Source organism: Paroedura picta, chromosome 14 (assembly GCF_049243985.1).
Source record: "Paroedura picta isolate Pp20150507F chromosome 14, Ppicta_v3.0, whole genome shotgun sequence".
NCBI lineage: Eukaryota > Metazoa > Chordata > Lepidosauria > Squamata > Gekkonidae > Paroedura > Paroedura picta.
This window is the reverse complement of record NC_135382.1, coordinates 19,453,252-19,475,230: the sequence shown is the minus strand read 5'-3', so window position 1 is coordinate 19,475,230 and position 21,979 is coordinate 19,453,252. Positions and strand designations below refer to the sequence as shown.

General features: G+C 45.5%; 2 protein-coding genes across 4 annotated transcripts; one reads left to right on the top strand and one right to left on the bottom strand.

Annotated features, from left to right (window-relative positions):
• Nucleotides 1-8,503: 8,503 nt before the first annotated feature.
• GINS3 (GINS complex subunit 3) lies at nt 8,504-11,667 on the bottom strand. The gene is made up of 3 exons (XM_077310827.1): nt 11,401-11,667; nt 9,990-10,223; nt 8,504-9,143 (listed from the first exon to the last, which is right to left on the bottom strand). The coding sequence occupies exons 1-3, from the start codon at nt 11,575-11,577 to the stop codon at nt 8,913-8,915; spliced, it is 642 nt and encodes a 213-aa protein (XP_077166942.1). The 5' UTR covers nt 11,578-11,667; the 3' UTR covers nt 8,504-8,912.
• Nucleotides 11,421-21,949, top strand: PRSS54 (serine protease 54). 3 transcript variants are annotated; one of them, XM_077310822.1, is made up of 7 exons: nt 11,421-11,558; nt 13,234-13,669; nt 15,301-15,364; nt 17,446-17,620; nt 19,527-19,777; nt 20,654-20,769; nt 21,326-21,949. In XM_077310822.1, exons 2-7 carry the CDS (start codon nt 13,664-13,666, stop codon nt 21,821-21,823), a joined length of 1,110 nt encoding a protein of 369 aa, XP_077166937.1. In that variant the 5' UTR covers nt 11,421-11,558; nt 13,234-13,663; the 3' UTR covers nt 21,824-21,949. The 3 variants fall into 3 exon arrangements, with proteins under 3 accessions (XP_077166937.1, XP_077166939.1, XP_077166936.1); XM_077310824.1 differs by lacking the exon at nt 11,421-11,558 and adding an exon at nt 12,074-12,088; XM_077310821.1 differs by lacking the exons at nt 11,421-11,558; nt 13,234-13,669 and adding an exon at nt 14,370-14,456.
• Nucleotides 21,950-21,979: the final 30 nt, after the last annotated feature.

Sequence of the window (21,979 nt, the reverse complement as noted above, 5' to 3'; positions counted from 1 at the left end):
CTGAATTCTCAAGCAAATCCTCCACCTTGAATGCGCTTGAAGAAAGTCTGATTTCGTATGGAGTGCATGATTTGATGTTTTCCCATCATTTGCCATTCATGGATACTGATGAATTTCATAAGATTTTTAAAAAGTGGCAAAGATGAACTTGAGTTTAGGAATTCATGATGCTCAACACTATGACTCCCCGAAGACTTAATTTAAAAGGTACATAGTGCCGCAAGTTTGACAGTGCTAAAGCTGGCAGTCAGCGCTTTGTGGGAGACTGTTTTAGAATTCCCAGTCCCAAATCACCTCTGCCTTGAATTCCATGGAGGAGGCAGAATAAAAAGGAGTAGAAGTATCATAGTTAAAATATTGCCAAACGTACTTTATGCAAAATTTCATTTCTGCTCCAACCCCATTCGTTGAGAATGGACATGGTTTCTCAAATTTCAAAAAACCTTTAATGGCATTTAAAAACATCATGAAAATAGGGGTATTTCATAATTAATTGATAAAAATTACATAGTCTAAATGAAACAAATAAGAGAAATAAAATAAGCAGCAACCAACAATAGATTCCTCCAGAATGCACAGCAACCAGTAATTTCCACCAACTGTAGATGCCCCTGGTCTAGACCACCTTCTCATTTTTGGACTTCCTCTAGTGTTGAAGGCTTTTCTCATTGACCTTTAACTCTACTGAGAAACAGAGGGAGAGTCCATGGCCTAGTGGCAGAGGCTCTGCCTTGCATGCAGAAGGCAGATATAATCCTTGGCATCTCCAAAGAATCACCTATTAGATAATAGGAAAGACCTGAGGTCATGCAGAGCTGATGCACAGTACTAAACTTGGTAGTCAAAAGGCTGGGCTTGGTAGAAGGTAAACTTCATGTGCTTATTTTACTGTGCTTAAGCATTTAAGGTCGAGGCAAGTGAACCTACCATCAACCAATGCCCAGAGGCCCCTCCCACCACCAACTGCACCCATTGAAGAAAAACTGAATCCACAGTGCAGTAAAACTGAGTCCCATTGCTGAATGTTGAATTGAAGGGACAAAGCCAAGCGTTCTATACTGTACAGCACTATGAAAGTTGATACAAGTTCTGTTAAAAACATTGTGCATTCAAACCGGGATGTTATACTGTCCTGTATTATGAAAGTTCCAATGTAAACCGCCCTGAGCCACAACAGAGGGCATTATATATATATATAAAATAAATAATAAGTTTATGTCCTGCTAAAAGACCCAAGAAGACTGAACATGAGAAGACTGAACATCGACATTTTAGGAATCAGTGAACTAAAATGGACAGGAATGGGTGAATTTAATTCAGATGACCATCAGGTATACTACTGTGGACAAGAATCTCGCAGAAGAAATGGAGTAGCCTTCATAATCAATAAGAGAGTAGGAAAAGCAGTCTTGGGATACAATCCCCAAAATGACAGAATGATCTCAGTTCGAATCCAAGGCAAACCATTCAACATCACAGTGATCCAGGTCTATGCCCCAACCACTGCTGCTGAAGAGGATGAAGTTGATCAGTTCTATGAAGCCCTACAACACCTTATAGAAGCAACGCCAAAAAATGATGTGCTTATCATCATGGGGGATTGGAATGCTAAAGTAGGAAGCCAAAAGATAACTGGGATAACAGGCAAGTTTGGCCTTGGAGTACAAAATGAAGCAGGGCACAGGCTGGTAGAATTTTGTCAAGAGAATACAATGGTCATAGCAAACACTCTTTTCCAACAACCCAAGAGACGACTCTACACATGGACATCACCAGACGGTCAACACAGAAATCAGATTGACTATGTACTCTGCAGCCAAAGATGGAAAAGTTCTATACAGGCAATAAAAACAAGACCAGGAGCTGATTGTGGTTCAGATCATGAGCTTCTTGTTGCAAAATTTAGGCTTAAATTGAAGAAAGTAGGGAAAAGCACTAGGCCACTCAGGTACGAACTAAATCATATCCCCGACGAATATACAGTAGAGGTGACAAATAGATTTAAGGAATTAGATCTGATAGACAGAGTGCCTGAAGAACTATGGACGGAGGTTCGCGACATTGTACAAGAGGTAGCAACTAAAACCATCCCAAAGAAAAAGAAATGCAAGAAATCAAAATGGCTGTCTGAGGAAGCTTTACAAATAGCTAAGGAGAGAAGGGAAGTGAAAGGCAAGGGAGAAAGAGAAAGATACACCCAATTGAATGCAGAATTCCAGAGAAAAGCTAGAAGAGATAAGAATGCCTTCTTAAATGAACAGTGCAAACAAATAGAAGAAAACAATAGAATGGGGAGGACCAGAGATCTTTTCAAGAAAATTGGAGATATGAAGAGAACGTTTCATGCAAAGATGGGTATGATAAGGGACCAAAATGGTAGGGACCTCACAGAAGCAGAAGAGATTAAGCAAAGGTGGCAAAATTATACAGAAGAACTATACAAGAGCGAGCTTAACATCCCTGATGACCACAGTGGGGTAGTTACTGACCTGGAGCCAGACATCCTGGAATGTGAAGTCAAATGGGCCTTAGGAAGTCTGAGCAACAATAAAGCTAGTGGTGGTGACAGCATTCCAGTTGAACTATTCAAAATCTTAAAGGACGATGCAGTAAAAGTGCTACACTCAATATGCCAGCAAATTTGGAAAACTCAGCAATGGCCACAGGATTGGAAAAGGTCAGTTTACATTCCAATCCCAAAGAAGGGCAATGCCAAAGAATGTTCAAACTACCGCACCATTGCACTCATTTCTCATGCTAGCAAAGTTATGCTCAAAATCCTACAAGCTAGGCTCCAGCAATATGTGGACCGAGAACTTCCAGAAGTACAGGCAGGATTTCGAAGAGGTAGAGGAACTAGAGATCAAATTGCCAACATACGCTGGATCATGGAAAAAGCTAGGGAGTTCCAGAAGAACATCTACTTCTGCTTCATTGACTATGCTAAAGCCTTTGATTGTGTGGAGCACAACAAATTGTGGCAAGTTCTTAAAGAGATGGGAATACCAGAGCATCTTATTTGTCTCTTGAGAAATTTATATGCAGGTCAAGAAGCAACAGTGAGAACTGAACATGGAATCACGGATTGGTTCAAAATTGAGAAAGGAGTTCGGCAAGGCTGTATACTGTCGCCTTGCCTATTTAACTTGTATGCGGAGCACATCATGAGAAAGGCGGGATTAGAGGAGTCACAAATTGGGATCAAGATTGCAGGGAGAAATATCAACAACCTCAGATATGCAGATGATACCACTCTAATGGCTGAAAGTGAAGAGGAACTAAAGAGCCTGTTGATGCGGGTGAAGGAGGAGAGTGCAAAAGTTGGCTTGAAACTCAACATCAAGAAAACAAAGATCATGGCAGCCGGCCCTCTCAATTCCTGGCAAATAGATGGGGAAGAAATGGAGATAGTGACAGATTTTATTTTCCTCGGCTCCAAGATCACTGCAGATGGGGACTGCAGCAAAGAAATTAAAAGACGCTTGCTCCTAGGGAGGAAAGCTATGGCAAATCTAGACAGCATCCTAAAAAGCAGAGACATCACCCTACCAACAAAAGTGCGTTTAGTCAAGGCTATGGTATTCCCAGTTGCAATGTATGGCTGCGAAAGTTGGACCATAAGGAAGGCCGAGCGTCAAAGAATTGAGGCTTTTGAACTCTGGTGCTGGAGAAGACTCTTGCGAGTCCCTTGGACTGCAAGGCGAACAAACCGGTCAGTCCTAGAGGAGATCAGCCCTGACTGCTCTTTAGAAGGCCAGATCCTGAAGATGAAACTCAAATACTTTGGCCACCTCATGAGAAGGAAGGACTCCCTGGAGAAGAGCCTAATGCTGGGAGTGATCGAGGGCAAAAGAAGAAGGGGACGACAGAGAATGAGGTGGATGGATGGAGTCACTGAAGCAGTAGGTGCAAACTTAAAAGGACTCCAGGGAATGGTAGAGGACAGGAAGGCCTGGAGGATCATTGTCCATGGGGTCGCGATGGGTCGGACACGACTTCGCACATAACAACAACAAAAAGACCCAAAGCAGCTCGCATGAAGAAGAAAAATGTACATAAACCCAGGTGAGTTTAAACAGCCTTGCCCTTTTGGCATTGCTTCTGCTACCAGGATAAACATTCAGGGCCAATGTAATTGTTCTCAGCTACCACAGGGATTTGCATATTTCTAAATATTATTATGGCTTAAAAGGAGGTAGGAAAACAGGTGGTTAGGGACCAGAAGCTGGACTGAGCATGTATGTTCTCAAACTGGAAGCCATCAGAAAGCCTTCAAAATGAATTTTAAAAATTAGATCTGTCTTTGTTTTCCTGTATAACAGTAAAAGGTAAAGGTAAAGGTAAAGGTAAAGGTAAAGGTAAAGGTATCCCCTGTGCAAGCACCGAGTCATGTCTGACCATTGGGGGGACGCCCTCTAGCGTTTTCTTGGCAGATTCAATACGTGGTGGTTTGCCATTCCCTTCCCCAGTCATTACCGTTTTACCCCCCAGCAAGCTGGGTACTCATTTTACTGACCTCAGAAGGAAGGAAGGCTGAGTCAACCTTGAGCCAGCTGCAGGTATTGAACTCACAGCTTCAGACAGCATGACTGCTGCCTTAACACTCTGCGCCACAAGAGGCTCTATGTATAACAGAGGTTGATACAAAAACAGAGATTCTCAGAACCCAGCATGTTTTATCACTTGGCATGGTGCTACCCTTGAGGGTTAAAGGGTCTGTGAAAGCAAGTGGAGATTTAGACAGCAGTAGCTATAGCCCCTACAAGAGCCTCTTGTGGCGCAGTGTTAACGCAGCAGTCATGCTGTCTGAAGCTGTCTGCCCATTAGGCTGGGAGTTCAATCCCAGCAGCCGGCTCAAGGTTGACTCAGCCTTCCATCCTTCCAAGGTCGGTAAAATGAGTACCCAGCTTGCTGGGGGGTAAATGGTAATGACTGGGGAAGGCACTGGCAAACCAGCCCCAAGGGTCAGACATGACCCAGTGCTTGCACAGGGGATACCTTTACCTTTTTAGCTATAGCCCCTAACTCATAGAAGAGTTGGTTCTTATATGCTGATTTTTCTCTACCTGAAGGAGTCTCGAAGCAGCCTTCCTTTTCCTCTCCCCACAACAGACACCCTGTGAGGTAGGTGAGGCTGAGAGAGCCCTGATATTACTGAAGAAGAAGAAGAAGAAGAAGAAGAAGAGTTGATTCTTATCCGCCGCTTTTCTCTACCCAAAGAAGTCTCAAAGCGGCTTACAGTCTCCTTCCCTATACATTTTACTACCAAGTTTTAAAGTAACATTTAATAATAGATACTGTATATATTTGTATTTTAACATTGTTTTATATGGGATACATTGTATAATTTCCCTTGTTATATGCCTGGTGTAAACTGTAATAAAACTACTACTACTGTCTCCTTCCCTTTCCTCTCCCCACAACAGACACCCTGTGAGGGAGGTGAGGCTGAGAGAGCCCTGATATCATTGCTCGGTCAGAACAGCTTTATCAGTGCTGCGGCGAGCCCAAGGTCACCCAGCTGGCTGCATGTGGGGGAGCGGGAAATAAAACCTGGCTTGCCGGATTAGAAATCTGCACTCCCAACCACTGCACCAAGCTGGCTCTCTGGCAATGAAAGGGCTGATCTTGGCCACAGCGCATCACCCCCTTGCCACGGAAGGGGTGGAACTTTCCCAGGACACAGTCTGACCTTCGGTTGCATCGAGTCACCCGCCCAACATCAATAAAGACATGTGAAATAATAAAATGAACTGTCATTGCCAATTAACACGCCAGGCTTAGTTGGCACCTGGGGCTCTCAGTAGCAAATGAGGTACCAGGGCCAGCTCTAAATGGGGTCGCTTCCCTAGCTCCAGCCCTCTGGCTCTCCTTGGAAGAGAAGGGCCAAAGTCAAATGACAGAGATGGAGCCAGCAGGAAGCATTCTGGGAAATGCGAGGCCTCCAGGAGAGCATCCCTACTAGTAAGTGATCCTCCATCCAGTACTCACGACCTTTGGCAAAAGCCAGGTGGAAAGAGCTCTGACCTCTGGAAATGATTCCAGTAAAGCAGCAACCTAACCATTCAGGGCAGCAGCAGAAGGAGTCCAAAGCCAGAGCTCTGAACTGAGGGCAGTTGGAAGAACGGCAGACAGTGTAGAACAGGGGTAGTCAACCTGTGGTCCTCCAGATGTCCATGGACTACAATTCCCATGAGCCCCTGCCAGCAAATTGCAGGGACTCATGGGAATTATAGTCCATGGACATCTGGAGGACCACAGGTTGACTGCCCCTGGTGTAGACTACAGCCCAGTTCATAATCCAGCACCAAGAGTAAGATGACCAGATTTTAACATTGGTAAAGCGGGACACCATTGACCGGGGGGGGGGGGGTCGTTCTTGAATAAACATTTGGTCTATGTGGAGCAACACAAAGTTTCATAAAATGCATAGAATGCAAAAATAGTATTGTAATATATATTTTTTAATTTCAACATAAGTACAATTTGCTAGGTACCCCCAGATGTCCCTCCAAAAGTGGGACAATCTGGTCACCTTAACCAAGAGGGAAATTCTATAGCTAAAGTTGAAGGGTGGTGTTTTGGGGAGTCGAAGGGAAGATGATTGTAATCTGTGTTGAGTAGTAGTAAGAAGCAGGATACAAAATAACAGCTCTTCTTTTATAAGGCAGTAGAGTGACAACAGAATAGCCACTGTGACCGCACTGTTGGAAGACCCCAGTTGCGAGTGTTGCTTCAGATAAAAATTAAATCAGATTCAAACTGCTTATCATTTATGTATACATTTAGAACATTCTTTGTTCATCTTTGAGAGAGAAGTATTTAAAGACACAGACTTACAACCTGTTTACAATCTCTTAAGCTCCTACCATAGCTGCCCTGGACTTTCCAGTGCCTAAACATAAGTCTGCCTGAAATGCCGCATATCCAGCAAAGGTTCTTTCTGTGTGCTGCAAGGTCTGAGTAATCTATTGCACAAAGTGACATGCCAAGTGTTAGCTTTCAGTGCACCTTACAAGCTCCCACAGAATCCAAAGTTGGGTGATTTTAAAAGAATACGACCATTGTTGTTTCAAAATTTCCTCCAATGTTGGTACACATTTTAAAAGTTGGTCTAAAACTTTTAAGATATGTACCAACTAATAACTTCTCAACAGAACCCATGAAACTACTTTATCCTGAATCAAACCTATTGGTCCACCAGAATCAGCATTGTCTACTCAGACAGGCAGTAGCTCTCCAGAGTCTCAGGCAGAAATCTTTTGTATCTCCTACTGCCTCCCCCTTTTTAGCTGGAAATGCAAGGATTTGAACCTGTGACCTTCTGCATGCCAAGCATATCCCCTTCCACTGAGCCACATCCCTTCCCCAACTTGGGAGGCTTCTGCATTCAGGCGTCCAAGTTCTGATTCCAATTGTTTTTCAGCATTCATCTCCAGTCCTCTGCAATCGGGCACAGAATTTCATTACCGGGTTTCCATGGTAATGCGTCTCCTCCTCTAAGACAATGACAGCACTATCTTATATAGAGTTATTATTCCAGTCTAAGGCTATCTAATTTCTACATTCTTCAACTGGGAATAGCTTTAAATAGGATAGCACTGTGAGTCACAGATACCACAGTCTGTCTGAAAACATGACCAGTGCAGAAAACTCAACTGGGATTCCCACTTCCCTCAAAGTCTCGAGCTTTACACAGCAGTATATTAAGCACTATGGTCTTCCCAGTTGCAATGTATGGCTGCGAAAGTTGGACCATAAGGAAGGCCAAGCATCAAAAGATTGAGGCTTTTGAACTCAGGTGTTGGATAAGACTCTTGCAAGTCCCTTGTACTGCAAGGCGAACAAACCGGTCAGTCCTAGAAATCAGCCCTGACTGCTCCTTAGAAGGCCAGATCCTGAAGATGAAACTCAAATACTTTGGCCACCTCATGAGAAGGAAGGACTCCCTGGAGAAGAGCCTAATGCTGGGAGCGACCGAGGGCAAAAGAAGAAGGGGACGACAGAGAATGAGGTGGCTGGATGGAGTCACTGAAGCAGTAGGTGCAAACTTAAATGGACTCTGGGGAGTGGTGGAGGACAGGAAGGCCTGGAGGATCATTGTCCATGGGGTTGCGATGGGTCGGACACGACTTCGCACCTAACAACAATAACAACAAATATTAAGCACAGGACTGAACTGTCAGTGCCAGCAACAAGGGTGTACTCCCAGGAAGAATTTGGTCTGAGAACTGTGTTGAGGGAAGGAAGCAGCACAGTGCCAAGAAATCTGGCTAGAATATAGTAGGTTGTCCTTGCTTTCTTTGAATGAAGTAGGCATCTCTAACCAGAATTCTTAGCCACTTCTGCTAGTGCTGTTTCCTTCCCTCTAATATTTCCATTCACAAGGTGTTCCCTCAAAGAAAGCAACAACAATTAAGTTAATTACAATTGAATAAAAACACTGTTGAGGACATAATTCAGAGAAGATAAAAGAGTCACAATAAAACTTCTAGGTACTAACTTTTCTTCATATAAAAAGACATTTTACTGGTACTTAAAGCAAAATAGAAATAATACAATGATTTCCCCCACTAATGTACCCCCACATATGATTTACAGAGCCATCAAACTCAGTAGAGAAATGCTTTGCATTTCTAGACTCCCTCCTTAAAGATTACAACACAGCTGTATCCAGTTCAACTGTAAGGCAAAGTTGGTCCCATTGATCTTCAGGAGATGTGAACAGGTGTATACTGCAGGATTCTCAGAAATATAATCGGGGCTAATTTTCAAGATGTTACCAGGATTACCAGGATTAATTTTAATTCATAGTACAGGCATATCTTCTTTACATGTCCCTCACTGGTATAAAAATTGATGATACACTTTGGCAAAATGTCCTGGATAAAAGTTTTGTGCTTTTCATGCTCTCAGCTGTCCAAGTCTGTAAATTTCCTCTTCCGATAATTCTGGACCAGGCTGGATGCTGTGATCTGAGAGGCCTGACCCATTTCCCAGGACTGGAAGTCATTTAGACCTTTCTGGCCAACTTGAAATAAAACTCTCTCCAACTCATCCAGCCGGGCCACCAACGCAGATGTGTCTTCATTGTAAGTGTTCTGAGATGAATCCATAATACGACGGAAACGGCCAATAAATGTCTAACGAGAGAAACAAAACAAAAGAGGATTCTATCATAAGGTTTCTTTCTAGTAGGCAGTAAAAGATAAAACTTCTCTGGAAGAAGGCAGGGTGAAAAATAAATGAAAACCCTGGAAGCCACTTTCTTCTGGGAAAACCTTCTCAGTTTTAGGGCTTTAGGTCAGCATGAAAGAATTTAAAACTCAAGGCTGAAGAGCTCTTGGCCTGAGGACAGTAGCCTAGAGCTGCGGGGAAGATCTGCTTGCGGAGAAACTGTATAATTTCCATTGTAACAGCACAGACAGTTTTGAGTATGCAGTTTGGGTACATAATATCACCAAGAGCCCCAGCCCAAAAGATAAAACTGGCCTTGACCTGGGCCAGGGCATTTCAAGCTTTGGCCCCAGCCTAGTGGAACACTCTGCTGGAGGAGATCAGGGCCCTCCAGGATCTTAAACAATTCTGGAGGGCCTGCAAGATGGAGCCGTTCTGCTAGGCCTATGGCTGAGGCCAGGAAAGACCATCATAGATGCTGGCCTCCCTGCCTGACATTCCATCTACCAAAGCAAACAAACAAATAAATAATCCCTCCTAGTTTTAGACCTACCCTTAAAAAGGTTCTAATTATCAGGAGGAGGCAGTCTTTAAATGTTAAAATGTTTACATTTATATGATTGTTTTAAGTTCGCTGTTAGTTGCCCTGAGCCAACCAGGAAAGGGCAGAGTACAAATAATTTTATTATTATCCTTAGTAGTAGTATGTAAGCAGCAGTAGTACATTGAAAGGCCAATGTAGGCAAAGCCAAGCAGGCAAACGGAAAACAAAAGGCAACACCAGCCATCTTCTGCCAAGTTCAGAGTTTTACCTGTAATATGGTCTGAGCTATTTCAGCATTTTCAGGACTGTCAAAATTCAGCAACTGGGAGCCAAATCCATAGTAAAAGGGCCCCAGTTTATGCAGGTCAATCACATTGGCGTCTGCACTGAACACTGTCCGCCAGCTCTCCCTGTAAATCTTTGGCAGTTCCACAGAAAGAATCCTCCGCTTATTGTCATACAAGCCTTTTGCCAGCCAGAGTGGAATTTCCAGCTTTGTGCCCTGCAGAAAAAGAAAGCAGGAAAGATAAAAAGGAAACAATCAACAAAATTCTTAAATATTTTGAGTATTACCAAGAGCCACATCTGTGATGATTGGCAATTCTTGTCCAGGGTCTTGGAGGGGAAGTTTTCACATCATGAATTGATCCATTAGGAGATGAAGATGCAAGCAGATGCTCTGTCACTGAGTCCCAGCCTTTCCCCAAATCAATTGGCAATCTATATGGAGACCAGAGAACTGGCAGCCGTTTCACAGTCAAACAAATTCTCAGGAATTTCCACACTGCTACATAGTGCTCACTTTGGTAACTCATGACATTTGGCACCTCAAGAGCACATTTAGCAGGCAATACATAGCTCTGAAACTCAGCTATAGCCCTGATAAAGAAAAGTAAGTCCCGTATATTACAACATTTCATATCAACACAGCATACTTGAAAGCAGCTTTTTGTCTGCATCTGCAATGTTTTGTAGGAGAAATGTCAGACACTGCTCCTCCCCTAAAGACATTCCTGCATCATGGATGTGTTGTTTTTATCAGCAGTCTCTCATGGGAGCAGAACCACAGCGGGGTGGTGGAACAAACACTGTGAGTTCCAGTAAGGGATGTCACTCTGCCCTTGACTAGGAAACATCACCATAATTAAAAAGGAATGCTAAAGACAGATTCAGTTGGATTGCCATGTTGATTTGAAACAGCAGAACTAAGTCTGATTCCAGTGGCACTTTAAAGTTTTATTCAAGGTGTGCATGCGCAAAAAAAGCTCATATGATGTCACTGGACCCAAAATGTTGCTGGAAACAGACTTTATTGCATGTGACATGTATTCGCTGCAAAAAAAACCCCTGGATAAACTGGCAAAGTCAGCTTAACTTCCAATAAACCAAGGGAACTGCTATTCGCATTTACTTCCTGCCTCCAATTTAAACACCGCTTCGCGCCCTCTATTACCACCCAGACTGTGCGGAGCAACAGGCCCGCCCCGCCTCCCTCCGCGCGAGGCAGGACGCGTTGAGAACCAGCCATTCAGCAAGCGAGGCCACGCCCCCAAGGCTCCGCACGCGCAGCCCTTCAATCAAGTCCGCCCACTACCGCCTCGAGAACCCGGATGGAAACGTCATCACGGCCGCCAGGGGACCCCCGGGAGATGTAGTTCCTCCACCACCACTCCCGTTACCTCTGGGACTGCAGCGAGCGGCTCGGGCCCGGGTTTACCAAGCACGGCGGCCAGGCGCGGCAGGGCGGTCTCGGCGCGGCACGGAAGCCTCTCCTGGGACATGAGAATGTCTCCCAAAGAGAGAAAACTCTCCTCAAAGCCAAGGCCGGCTTCCACCGGCACGTAGGCCTCTCCCATAGTCCTCCCGCGGCTAGAGCGTGAAGCGGAGACCCGGGAGGAAGAGCTTTCGCGGGCCCCGCGCGGGGGTGGCGCATGCGCAGAGGGGGTGAAGTGTGCCGGGAGAAGCGGCTGAGCGCGCTCGAGCATCTGATTACATGGGATTTGATTCCAGGGCACCTTTGTTTCAGATGCTGAAGTGTGCCTGCTCACATAAATTAAAATAAATCTCTTAAATTTTTTAAATAACGCGCCCTTTCTAAATGTTCAGGGCGGGCAACTGCATAGATTCCACAATTGACAAAATTATAAAATCATATACAACATTACCCAGAATTGAACTTTGCTGGTTTTAAAGGTGCCTCTGGAATGTGTTCTAAGATTTTGTTCGAGCACAAGCCCCCACTGTCCAGAGCTCACTGTATTTGGTCCGTGGACTACTTGGCACAAACAATGCCATTTAGGATTGCAAATAGAAAGGAAGAGAAGGGAGGGGAGATCTGCTGTGCATCCCATTGTTAATCATTCAGAGGTGAGCCTCTGGCACACTGGTAGAGCACTTGTTGTTAGGTGCAAAGTCGTGTCCGACCCATTGTGACCCCCATGGACAATGATCCTCCAGGCCTTCCTGTCCTCTACCACTCCCCGGAGTCCATTTAAGTTTGCACCTACTGTTTCAGGTAGAGCACTAGCTTTGCCTAAAGAAAGTTCCAAGCTGAATCTCCAGGCGCAGCAGTTAAAGAGATCAGATGGGATGAAAGACCTCAACCTGAGACTGTGCAAAACCACTGCCAGTTAGTGCAGATAGACCAGTGATCCAATTACCTACAAGGCAGCTTAAATAAGGGACTGTAAGTTCAGTATCGTAGAGCAATGGTTTGAATGTAGAAGATGCCAGGATCAATTTCCAGCACCTCCAGGGTTTTTAATTAACAGGCAGGAGGTGATGTGAAAAAGCTTGACCTAAGACCAGTGACAGTCAAAGTAGACAAGACTGAACCTCATAGACCAGGGGTATTCAAACTGCGGCCCTCCAGATGTCCATGGATTACAATTCCCATGAGCCCCTGCCAGCAAACGCTGGCAGGGGCTCATGGGAATTGTAGTCCATGGACATCTGGAGGGCCGCAGTTTGAATACCCCGTCATAGACCAATGGTCTGACGTTATAAAAATAAAAGAAGAAACCACAGTGTCAATTGCAGAAGGTCCCAGGGCCAATCCCCAGCACCTGTGGTTTAAAAAGGTGATGCAAAAGACCTTTACTTAAGATCATGGAGGCTTTTCGGCTAGTTTGCATAGACAGTTCTGAGCTTGATGGACCCGATGGTGTGATCCAGCATAAGGCATCTGCATATGTACCTATGTACGATATCCAAAACAAAAATGCCAAAGTATACACTATAACTTTAAACAAATAACAGTTCACTGTATTGTAGAAAAACTCAGGAAAATTTGCACATAGTACTGAAATTTAAGGTATGAAAAATTCAAAGGATGAAACAATCTTTCATACAGCAGAAATTCAGAATGCAGGAAGTCTTGTATACTGAGCAAAATACAACAACTCTTGCATGCAAAGCAGAAATTTTTCATGCAGAACAGATACAGGAATCTGGATGTGCTGTATTTTATTATGCTTCAGTAAATGGATTAATGCAAGTTGTGTTCTCCACAGAAATAGACCAGATCTTGATCTGAAAAGCCACACAGAACTTTAGAAAACTCGACATTCTGGAATCTTCAGGTTTCCTAAAGGCCAGCGAGAAGGTTCTCAACCGCAGCCAGTGGGTTGATGCTCTCAGGCTCCTGCTCCAGGTTTTAAAGAAGAGGACATATTTAGATAACAGAAGATGGTTTTAACGCTACTAACCACTAACAAGTGACAAACCAGCAGGGGACAGGGAATGAGATTAGGGTGCTGGGCTGTGGCTTCCCTAGAAGCATCAGTTCATCCCCCACTCACAAAAATCACCCGTATTCTCATCTCCTAATCTACAAGTCGGGCACGGTCCTAGAATGGGCGAGTTGAGGAGGAGAGCATTTTAAGAAGCCTCATCCCTGGCAGACAAAGAGTGGAGGAACTGGCTACAGGACAGAGAGGCTTGATGTTGGTAAGGGGTGTGTGTGTCAAATCCCTCCCATATTGCTGTTTCCCCCCTGAAAAGTAGGTAAGGGAGAAGTGCCTGCCTTGTCCTTTGACTTGTGTGCTCCTGTGTATAAAAGTGGAATTAGTTTGGTGTAGTAGTTAGGAGAGCCAGTTTGGTATAGTGGTTAGGAGTGCGGACTTCTAAACTGGTGAGCTGGGTTCGATTCTGCACTCCCCCACATTCAGCCAGCTGGGTGAACTTGGGCTCGCCATGGAGCTGATAAAGCTGTTCTGACTGGGCAGTGATATCAGGACTCTCTCAGCCTCATCCACCTCACAGGGTGTCTGTTGTGGGGAGAGGAATGGGAGAGGCGACTGTAAGCCACTTTGAGACGACTCCTGGTAGAGAAAAGCAGCATATAAGAACCAACTCTTCTTCTTCTTCAGTAATATCAGGACTCTCTCAGTCTCGCCCACCTCACAGGGTGTCTGTTGTGGGGAGAGGAAAGGGAAGGTGAATGTAAGCCGCTTTGAGCCTCCTTCCGGTAGAGAAAAGAGGCATATAAGAACCAACTCTTCTTCTTCTTCTTCTTCTAGTATAGAACGAAACCCCAGGGGAACAGTTTGACAAATGGGAAGGCATGTGGCAGCAAAACGATGAAGGACAATCTGAAGGAATAGCAAGCACCATGACAACCGTGACCTAATATTGACTTATGATGTAGTGCCATCCTTGGCAGAACACAGATGGTGTGGCATGTCCAATCATGGCAGGAAGGCAGATGTCACAAGGCCGGGCCAAGAAACTTGTGGTATAAGAAGGCATAAAAATCTGTCTTTGCCCATAGCAAAACAGCTTGGAGATAGAATGGGAGAAGGCTGGCAGGAGAGAAAAGCTCTTCGGAAGGGGCAAAATAAGAATCATACAATGGAATTTCTAGGAAGGCTAACTAGTCAGAATGGTGCCTCCGAATTAACAACAGAACCTTTCTTTAGTTCCTCCTATTTATAGTGATGATTGTTGTGAGCAGTTTCCCGTTCAGCCTGGAATAGGAGGAGGAATACCACTTCGCCTTAAGACATACCATTACAATTAGATGACAACTCCCCCCCCCATTGGCTTGGTTTTCAAGGAACCCCTGTACTTTTGCCTTGGAACCCCACGTGTTGCAGAAGATTCTGGGACACGTTCTGGCACACATGCTCAGTCAATGATTGCCTCTTGTCAAAACAGCTAGTTTCTCATCTCTAGGAACTGACAGGTCGGCATATAATAACATCAACATTTCCTTGTGGTTGTGTGTTACTGGGGAAGACGGGTAGTGGATGGCCAGCCGTCTTTCACGGGAGGTAGTCTGCTGCTATGTATCATGTCACTGAGGAACCCCAGTAAGAAAACCTCCCAGCAAAGTCCAGGGTTTCAAAACCATTTGAAGCATTCTTCAAAGGGACATATAATTTCTGTGTGGCTGTATGGCCATGTAACGAATAAAGAATTTCAAGATGAAGTAACAGGGAAACATCCACTGGGGAAATGGCAGCTTCTTGCTCGATTACTTCCCTTCCTGCCACTCCATTTCTGGGAGGTTAGTTAGTCCTAATGACAGAAGTGCTGGGACATCTGTGTCAACTCTCTATCCTGCCTCTTTTCGACAGGGACATCATGTGGGACGAGACCTGTTTCTCCTGTGCCTCTCTATTCTGCCCTCTTCTCTGACTGGTGAGTGAAACTCCTGTGACTGGCCTTGTAGAATTTGGGACATCCAACTTGAGGGATGGACAGAGAGGTGCAGATATGGTTGACAACTCCAAGGTGGGAAATCTGGGAGGGCAGAATTTGAGGCTAAACCTCGCCATTTTCTCCATGAGAACTGACCTCTGTCATCTGGAGATCAGTCACGATTCTAGGAGATCTCCAGGCCCCATCTGGAAGCTGACAGTCCTAAATGGAGATGAAAGCCTTGGAAAGGAATTGGGGATAGATGGTAGCAGAAATGGAAACCCAAGCATATATGGAAATCTACCCTAATAATGCCAGATGTGATCCCCTAGTTCAAACACTGCAATTCCAATGCATGAAACAAATTAGGTAAAACCTTTCCATGCAGTTCCTGTCTGAATGATAATAGATGCAGCTGTGTTTTCCAGGAATTAGATGTGAAAGTGCCTAATGTTGCCATATGGTGCAGTAATTAGAGTGTCAGAATAGAAACTGGGAGAACCAGTTTGAATCTTTATGCTGCCATGGAAGCTCGTCAGGGTGACCTTGGGCCAGTCACATGCTCTACCTTGCAGATACATTGGAACAAGGGGGAATTCTGTAAGTTGCTTTGGGTCCCCGTTGTGGAGAAAAGTGGGTTATAAATAAACATGGGCTCCCATGTGCATGATGAAGTATCACAGTGGGGTCTCCTGCAGATAAAATGAAGAAGCAAATGACTTTGTAAGTTAACCAAACAGAAGAGGTGGGGGAGTCAAACAGCTTGATAAGCTTCAGAAATGCTCTAGAAGGGATGGGGCTATATCAATGCAATTTTAACAAGGGTGGAGTGGGGTGTAAGAAAAATCAGCCAGCTCAAACCCATGCATTCTTAAGAAGAAGCAGAAGAAGAGTTGGTTCTTATATGCCGCTTTTCTCTACCTGAAGGAGGCTCAGAGCGGCTTACAGTCGCCTTCCCTGTCCACTCCCCACAACAGACACCCTGTGAGGTGGGTGAGGCTGAGAGAGCCCTGATGTTACTGCTCGGTCAGAACAGTTTTATCAATGCCGTGGTGAACCCAAGGTCACCCAGCTGGCTGCATGTGGGGAAGTGCAGAATCGAACCCGGCTTGCCAAATTAGAAGTCCACACTCCTAACCACTACATCAAACTGGCTCTCTAGAGAATCTTGGTGAGATTTGGGGATGAGGTGGGATTTCCAAATTAATTCCTCCTCCTGTATTGCCTTATGTGCTCCCAGCATCTTTAATCTCAGCTCAGAGGCAGTGGCTTCACCAAGACAACACAGTGAAATTTGTTAATGAGCAGGAAAATGGCTAAACCAAACAATTTATTCATGTGCCACTATGGATGGTGAAGGAGAATATTCCTAGAAAAAAATCAAATATCAGCTTATGCCATAGCAGGCTGCTATGGCCTGCTGAGCCGAGCAAACCTATTTATTCGATTTTTATTCCACCTTTCCTTCAAGGAATAACATGATATTTATCATCTGACAGTCTAGGATTGTCTGGCTGCCAGGCAAAAGATGTTCAAAGGTGGTTTGACATTGCCTGCCTCTGCACCATGATTTTAGTGTTCCTTGGAGGTTTCCCATCCAAATACTAGCCAGGGTGAGCCCTGCTTAGCTTCCAAGATCTGATTTGCATGGGCTATCCATGTCAGGGCTAACATGTGGTATGTATAGCTTTTACTGCATCCATTTTATCCAAACAACAACCTTGCAAGGTATTTTAGACTGAGGGTTGGTACCTGGCCAAGGATAATCAGTGAGCTCTTTGGCTGAGATGGGATTTGAACTCGGGTCCTCCTTGACCCAGTTCACCCACTAGGCCACAATGGTAAAGTAATTCTCCCTGCTGGTTATTACAAGTCCCATCTCCATCTGTAGCTTCTTCTGCAGCCATAAGAATGGAGATTCCTTTCTTTTCAAGAGCATTCTTCCAACATGAAATGTTGCAGCTGCTCCTGCACTGGAGGAGTTCTTGGATATCAGGGAAAAGATGGATGATCTGTGGAGATCGAGGCAGGCTCAGTTGGTCCATCAGAATTCACCTGTCTCCTTTTCTTCCTCCTCCTAGGTACAGACTGTGGTTCACAAATCGTAGCCCTTCCAAATGCCAAGCAAGAATTCGTAGCTGCGGGCGAATTCCCTTGGGTGGTTTCTCTGCGTGATCTCCACAGCAAGCACATTGCCACTGGATGTATTGTGAGCGAGTACTGGATAGTCAGTGTAGCATCCAGTTTCCAGAACCGGTAGGTGAAGAATTCTGAACAAAAAACCCCACACAAACTCAGTTGAGCTGTTGTTGCCAATGTGATCAAGTGTCCTTAAGTACCCAGCTAGAAGAAACTTAGTTGTCATTAACGAGTGTGATGCTGTCCTTGGATTACTCCAATCTGAATGTGGACAGGATCACCACTGGCTCTCCTCTGCTAGCAGCAGAGATCATTATACTGGGTGTAGCTGGACTGCTCAGCTGGCAGAATGCTGCACCAGCATAAACAGACACCAAAGAGAGTGCTCACAAGAGCAGAAAAAATTGTGGAACTGAAATCATGGCACAGGAGGAACAGAATTTTTTAGAATCCTCTGTTCACATCGAGGTTGGTCCCCCCCCCTACGATGGGTGTGCTTTACACCTCCAAGAAAGGTGATGTAAGTCAAAATACTCCCAATTGAAATCGATGGAAAGCCTTGGTTGACAGATTCCCAGCCATGCCCTGTGAAAGACAGGATTTTGCTTAGTTCAGTTGCTAGTTAAGAGACAGAAACTCCAACAAAGGGATGTTGATCATATATCAAGGCTCACAACACCTGGGGCTGCTTCACTCTGTCCTATGACCACACTAGTGGGGAATTTGGTGAAAAAGCAGTTTGCCCAAAAATCAAAGAGCCAATGCAAAGGAAGCAGGAAAGGTAGATACTTAAATCATTTATGGATAGCCAGTTCAGGACCCCAGACCCAAACACCCACCAGGAAACTCAGCTCCACTGCAAGGAGGGACCTCAAAGAACAAGTGTCCCATGCAGGTAAATATAACTGTTTGCAGCCCTCCCCCCTCTCCTTTTACCTAGTACTTGTTCCATTTGGGAAGAGGGTCTCAGTTTTCTCTCTGGAACACTTCTATGGCACCTGCCATCTGTGCTGTGGGTTCATGCACTCTGGGGTGCCTCGTGAGTGTGAGCAAGTTCTGTGATGTCATCATTTGGCATTTTGGTACTTCCCAGATGCTGTTTGGTGCCATCTCTCAGGAAAGCAAGTAGATCTCCCAAGAAAGATGGACAACGAGTGTAGGGCAAGATAATAGTTACATACTGCTACCCCCAACTAAAACTGTAGAGACGCATTAATGCAGGGGTAATCAACCTGTGGTCCTCCAGATGTTCATGGACTACAATTCCCATGAGCCCCTGCCAGCAAATGCTGGCAGGGGCTCATGGGAATTGTAGTCCATGGACATCTGGAGGACCATAGGTTGACTACCCCTGCATTAAGGTATAAAGCATCTCTGTCTGTTTAAACACCAAGCCAATATTTTAACCTGATTTGAAAAAAAAACCTGATTACACAGGTAAGGAGATTTTGCATGATGCCCTGAGGACTCCCCATCAACTTGATGCTGGCCCTCCGCGTGGCTGAGGTCCAATTCTGTACTGCAAGCAGTGGAATTGTCAAGCGGCCAGAACAAAATTGGCCTGGGTGCTTTGGTGCAGGGGGGAAAAAACAGCTGAAGCTTTACCTTGCAGGGAAAAGCCCATTATTACCTACTAAGGCCTGCTTGTCAAGGGCCAGTTGAAAAGCTGGCCAGTTTCAGCAAGCCCAGAATTCTGGACATTTCTTTTTGCATGCAAAGGAAAAGACCTTTGTTGCCTTTCCAAAACCATGTTAGAAGAACTGCTTGGTTGCCTCCTGAGTTTGGCATCACTTAATTCTCCCTCTCACCGCTCTTCATACAAGTGCTCAACAGGTGATGCTTCACCAATCACAGCACCTCTGTACCACAGAGAGTGCGATTTCTCTCTCATGTAGTGTATGTGCCTCGCACAGGCATTCTGCTAGAAATCCAGGGCAGAGTTGGTTGGAAGCAGCAATCAGGGCCCAAGTGAAAAGCCTTTGGCTAACTGAGCTTTTAAAATTTGTACTCTCTTTGGTGCCAGGAGCCAGATTTTTGCGGTGGCCGGTGCCACAAATCTAAAAAGCGACAAAAGCATCACTTTCCCCATCCATGTCATCTTCTTCCATGAGGACTTTGATGAACTCACTCTTGCTCACGACGTTGCGCTTTTGAAAACAGCCCACCCACTCAAGTTCAGCGAGACCATCCAGCCCATCTGCTTCCCCCATCAAGACTTCCCTGCAAGTGCTCTGATGAACTGCGTGGTTGCTGGATGGCTGAATCCTCACACAGGTGAGCTCCTTGCTCTTTGCAGGCACCACCTAGGAGTCCAAGGGGCTAACCATTGACACTGTTATCTATGACATTTCATCCTGCTCAGGGAGTTATGTTTTTCATTATACCTATGTTTACCTTTACAGCCAATACAGGCCCAAATGCAAGAGTGTTGATTCCTATAATACCAAGCTCCCTCTAAACAGCAGATGCTTCATTTGACATCTCACGGAACCAAATGACCATGTATCTGACTTAAGCTTATGGTGTAGGACAGTGGTCCCCAACCTTTTTATCACTGAGGACCGGTCAGCAGTTGACAATTTTACTGAGGCCTGGGGGGTGGGTAGCCTTTTGCCGAGGGATGTCATCTCCTGAGCCCCTGCTCCACTTGCTTTCCCGCCAGTGCTCCTGACTTCCTGCTGCCCGAGGTGGGGGGGGGGGGGGCGCTGCCAGCAGCAGCTGCGCAGTGCCATGCCGAGGGGGAGCCCCAGCCATGGTGGCTGCTGGAGAGCACCTAAAGGTGAGCTGGCGGCAGAGTGGCAGGGCAGCTCCAAGGCAGCAGCCGGGGAGGAAGATGAGGAGGAGCCGTGGCCCAGTACCGACTGATCCATGGTCCGGGACCGGTCTCCGGACTGGGGGTTAGGGACCACTGGCGTAGGACACTTTCTCTCAGAAAGAAATCCACAAGTCTCATAAAACCATGCATTATACCAAAACCTCCTGGAATGTACTGGAGTGAACTGCTCCCCTCTGAGCCTGTGATTGAAAGGGCAGCTTTTAGCATAACAGGTGATCTCTGTCTTTTGGTTGCACCATGAAAAATGTGCTGTGTTTACTTGTTGACCTGCACCAACCACTCCCTCTCACATCCTGATCTCTTGGTCCAGACAGGAAGGGGTTCTCTAAGGAAGCTGTCCATGGATGACATTGATCCTTGTCCTCTTCAACGGACCATGAGCACAGAGTGTTGCAGCCACAGGGAGGGTGACAACGCAGCTGGATGCCTGGTGAGGAAGCCAAGGGCATGGGTTCATCCAGATATTTTAAGCGTGGCCTTTTGTTAACTTAACCAGTGTTTAAAAATACATTCAATGGTGAATTTTGTTCTACTCCTGAAAACTAATTCTATTTTAATGACTGCGCTGAAAACATGGGAAATGTTGCATTGTAAGCTTGGGGTTTGGCCACTGTGTGATACCGAGCATTGGACTGGATGGGCCAACATGGCTTCTCTTATGTTATGAAATATTCCATCCATTTAACAAGATGGCTTTCTTTTGCCAGTGGAGGCAGGAGCAGGCCTAGACATTCCCAAGTGTCAGTTGTCAAATGCTGAAGACATGGGCATTCTGTGAAAGATACTGCCCGGTGTAAACCCAGGGGCTGTTGGGGGCCAAGAGGTGATCCTGGGACTGTGTACCTGAATTTGTAAACTGGATGAACTGGGGGGATGTACCAATCTTGGTCACAAGATCCTGCTAGTTAACTTATGAATGTTAAATGATCTGTTTGCTGCAGAAGAGCCCTTGGAACGTTTTATTGCCTGCCTTTTCTCTTTTCCAGGGGGACTCCGGCAACCCTATCATGTGCCAAGCAAAGGAAACAGGGCACTGGGTGCTGAAAGGAGTGCTGACCGAAGGTGGCACCAGATGCTATGGGCCGTTCCTCTACACCAGGCTGTCTTGGTACAGCGACTGGATTGTGACCATTACGGCCAAAGGAAGAGCTCCCATTTTCCCCAGCCTAGGCAGTAGGCATTTTGCCCCCTGGACCCTAACTGAGGTTCCCAGAGGATCTCCAGAACCCATTGAAGCCAACAGACTTCTTGACCTTGCAGATGCTTCAGAAGATCTCCCCAGTCCTGATGCAGAGTTACAAGAGGGGAGCGCAGAAGTATTTTTGAATGGCTCATCTAGGTCACTGGGCGAGTCCGATACAATCTACTATGATTATTACAATGGGGAGCTGCTCCCCATTTCTAGCGCTAAGAGAGGTCAGCCTCGGGGACTCATCGCTGTAAGTCTCCTCCTTCATCTTCTGACTTGCTCGGTAACCGCTTAAGTGGATTTTAACAGAAGATTTTCCACCAAGGAAATCTCCCATCTGCACTCCCATGACTCTCTGGGGTACCAATCTGTCTCTTTAGCTGGAAAGTTCTTTTGAACTATTAAACTTTACATCCTTTGATCCACTTGGTGACTCCAAAGTAGAAAAAAC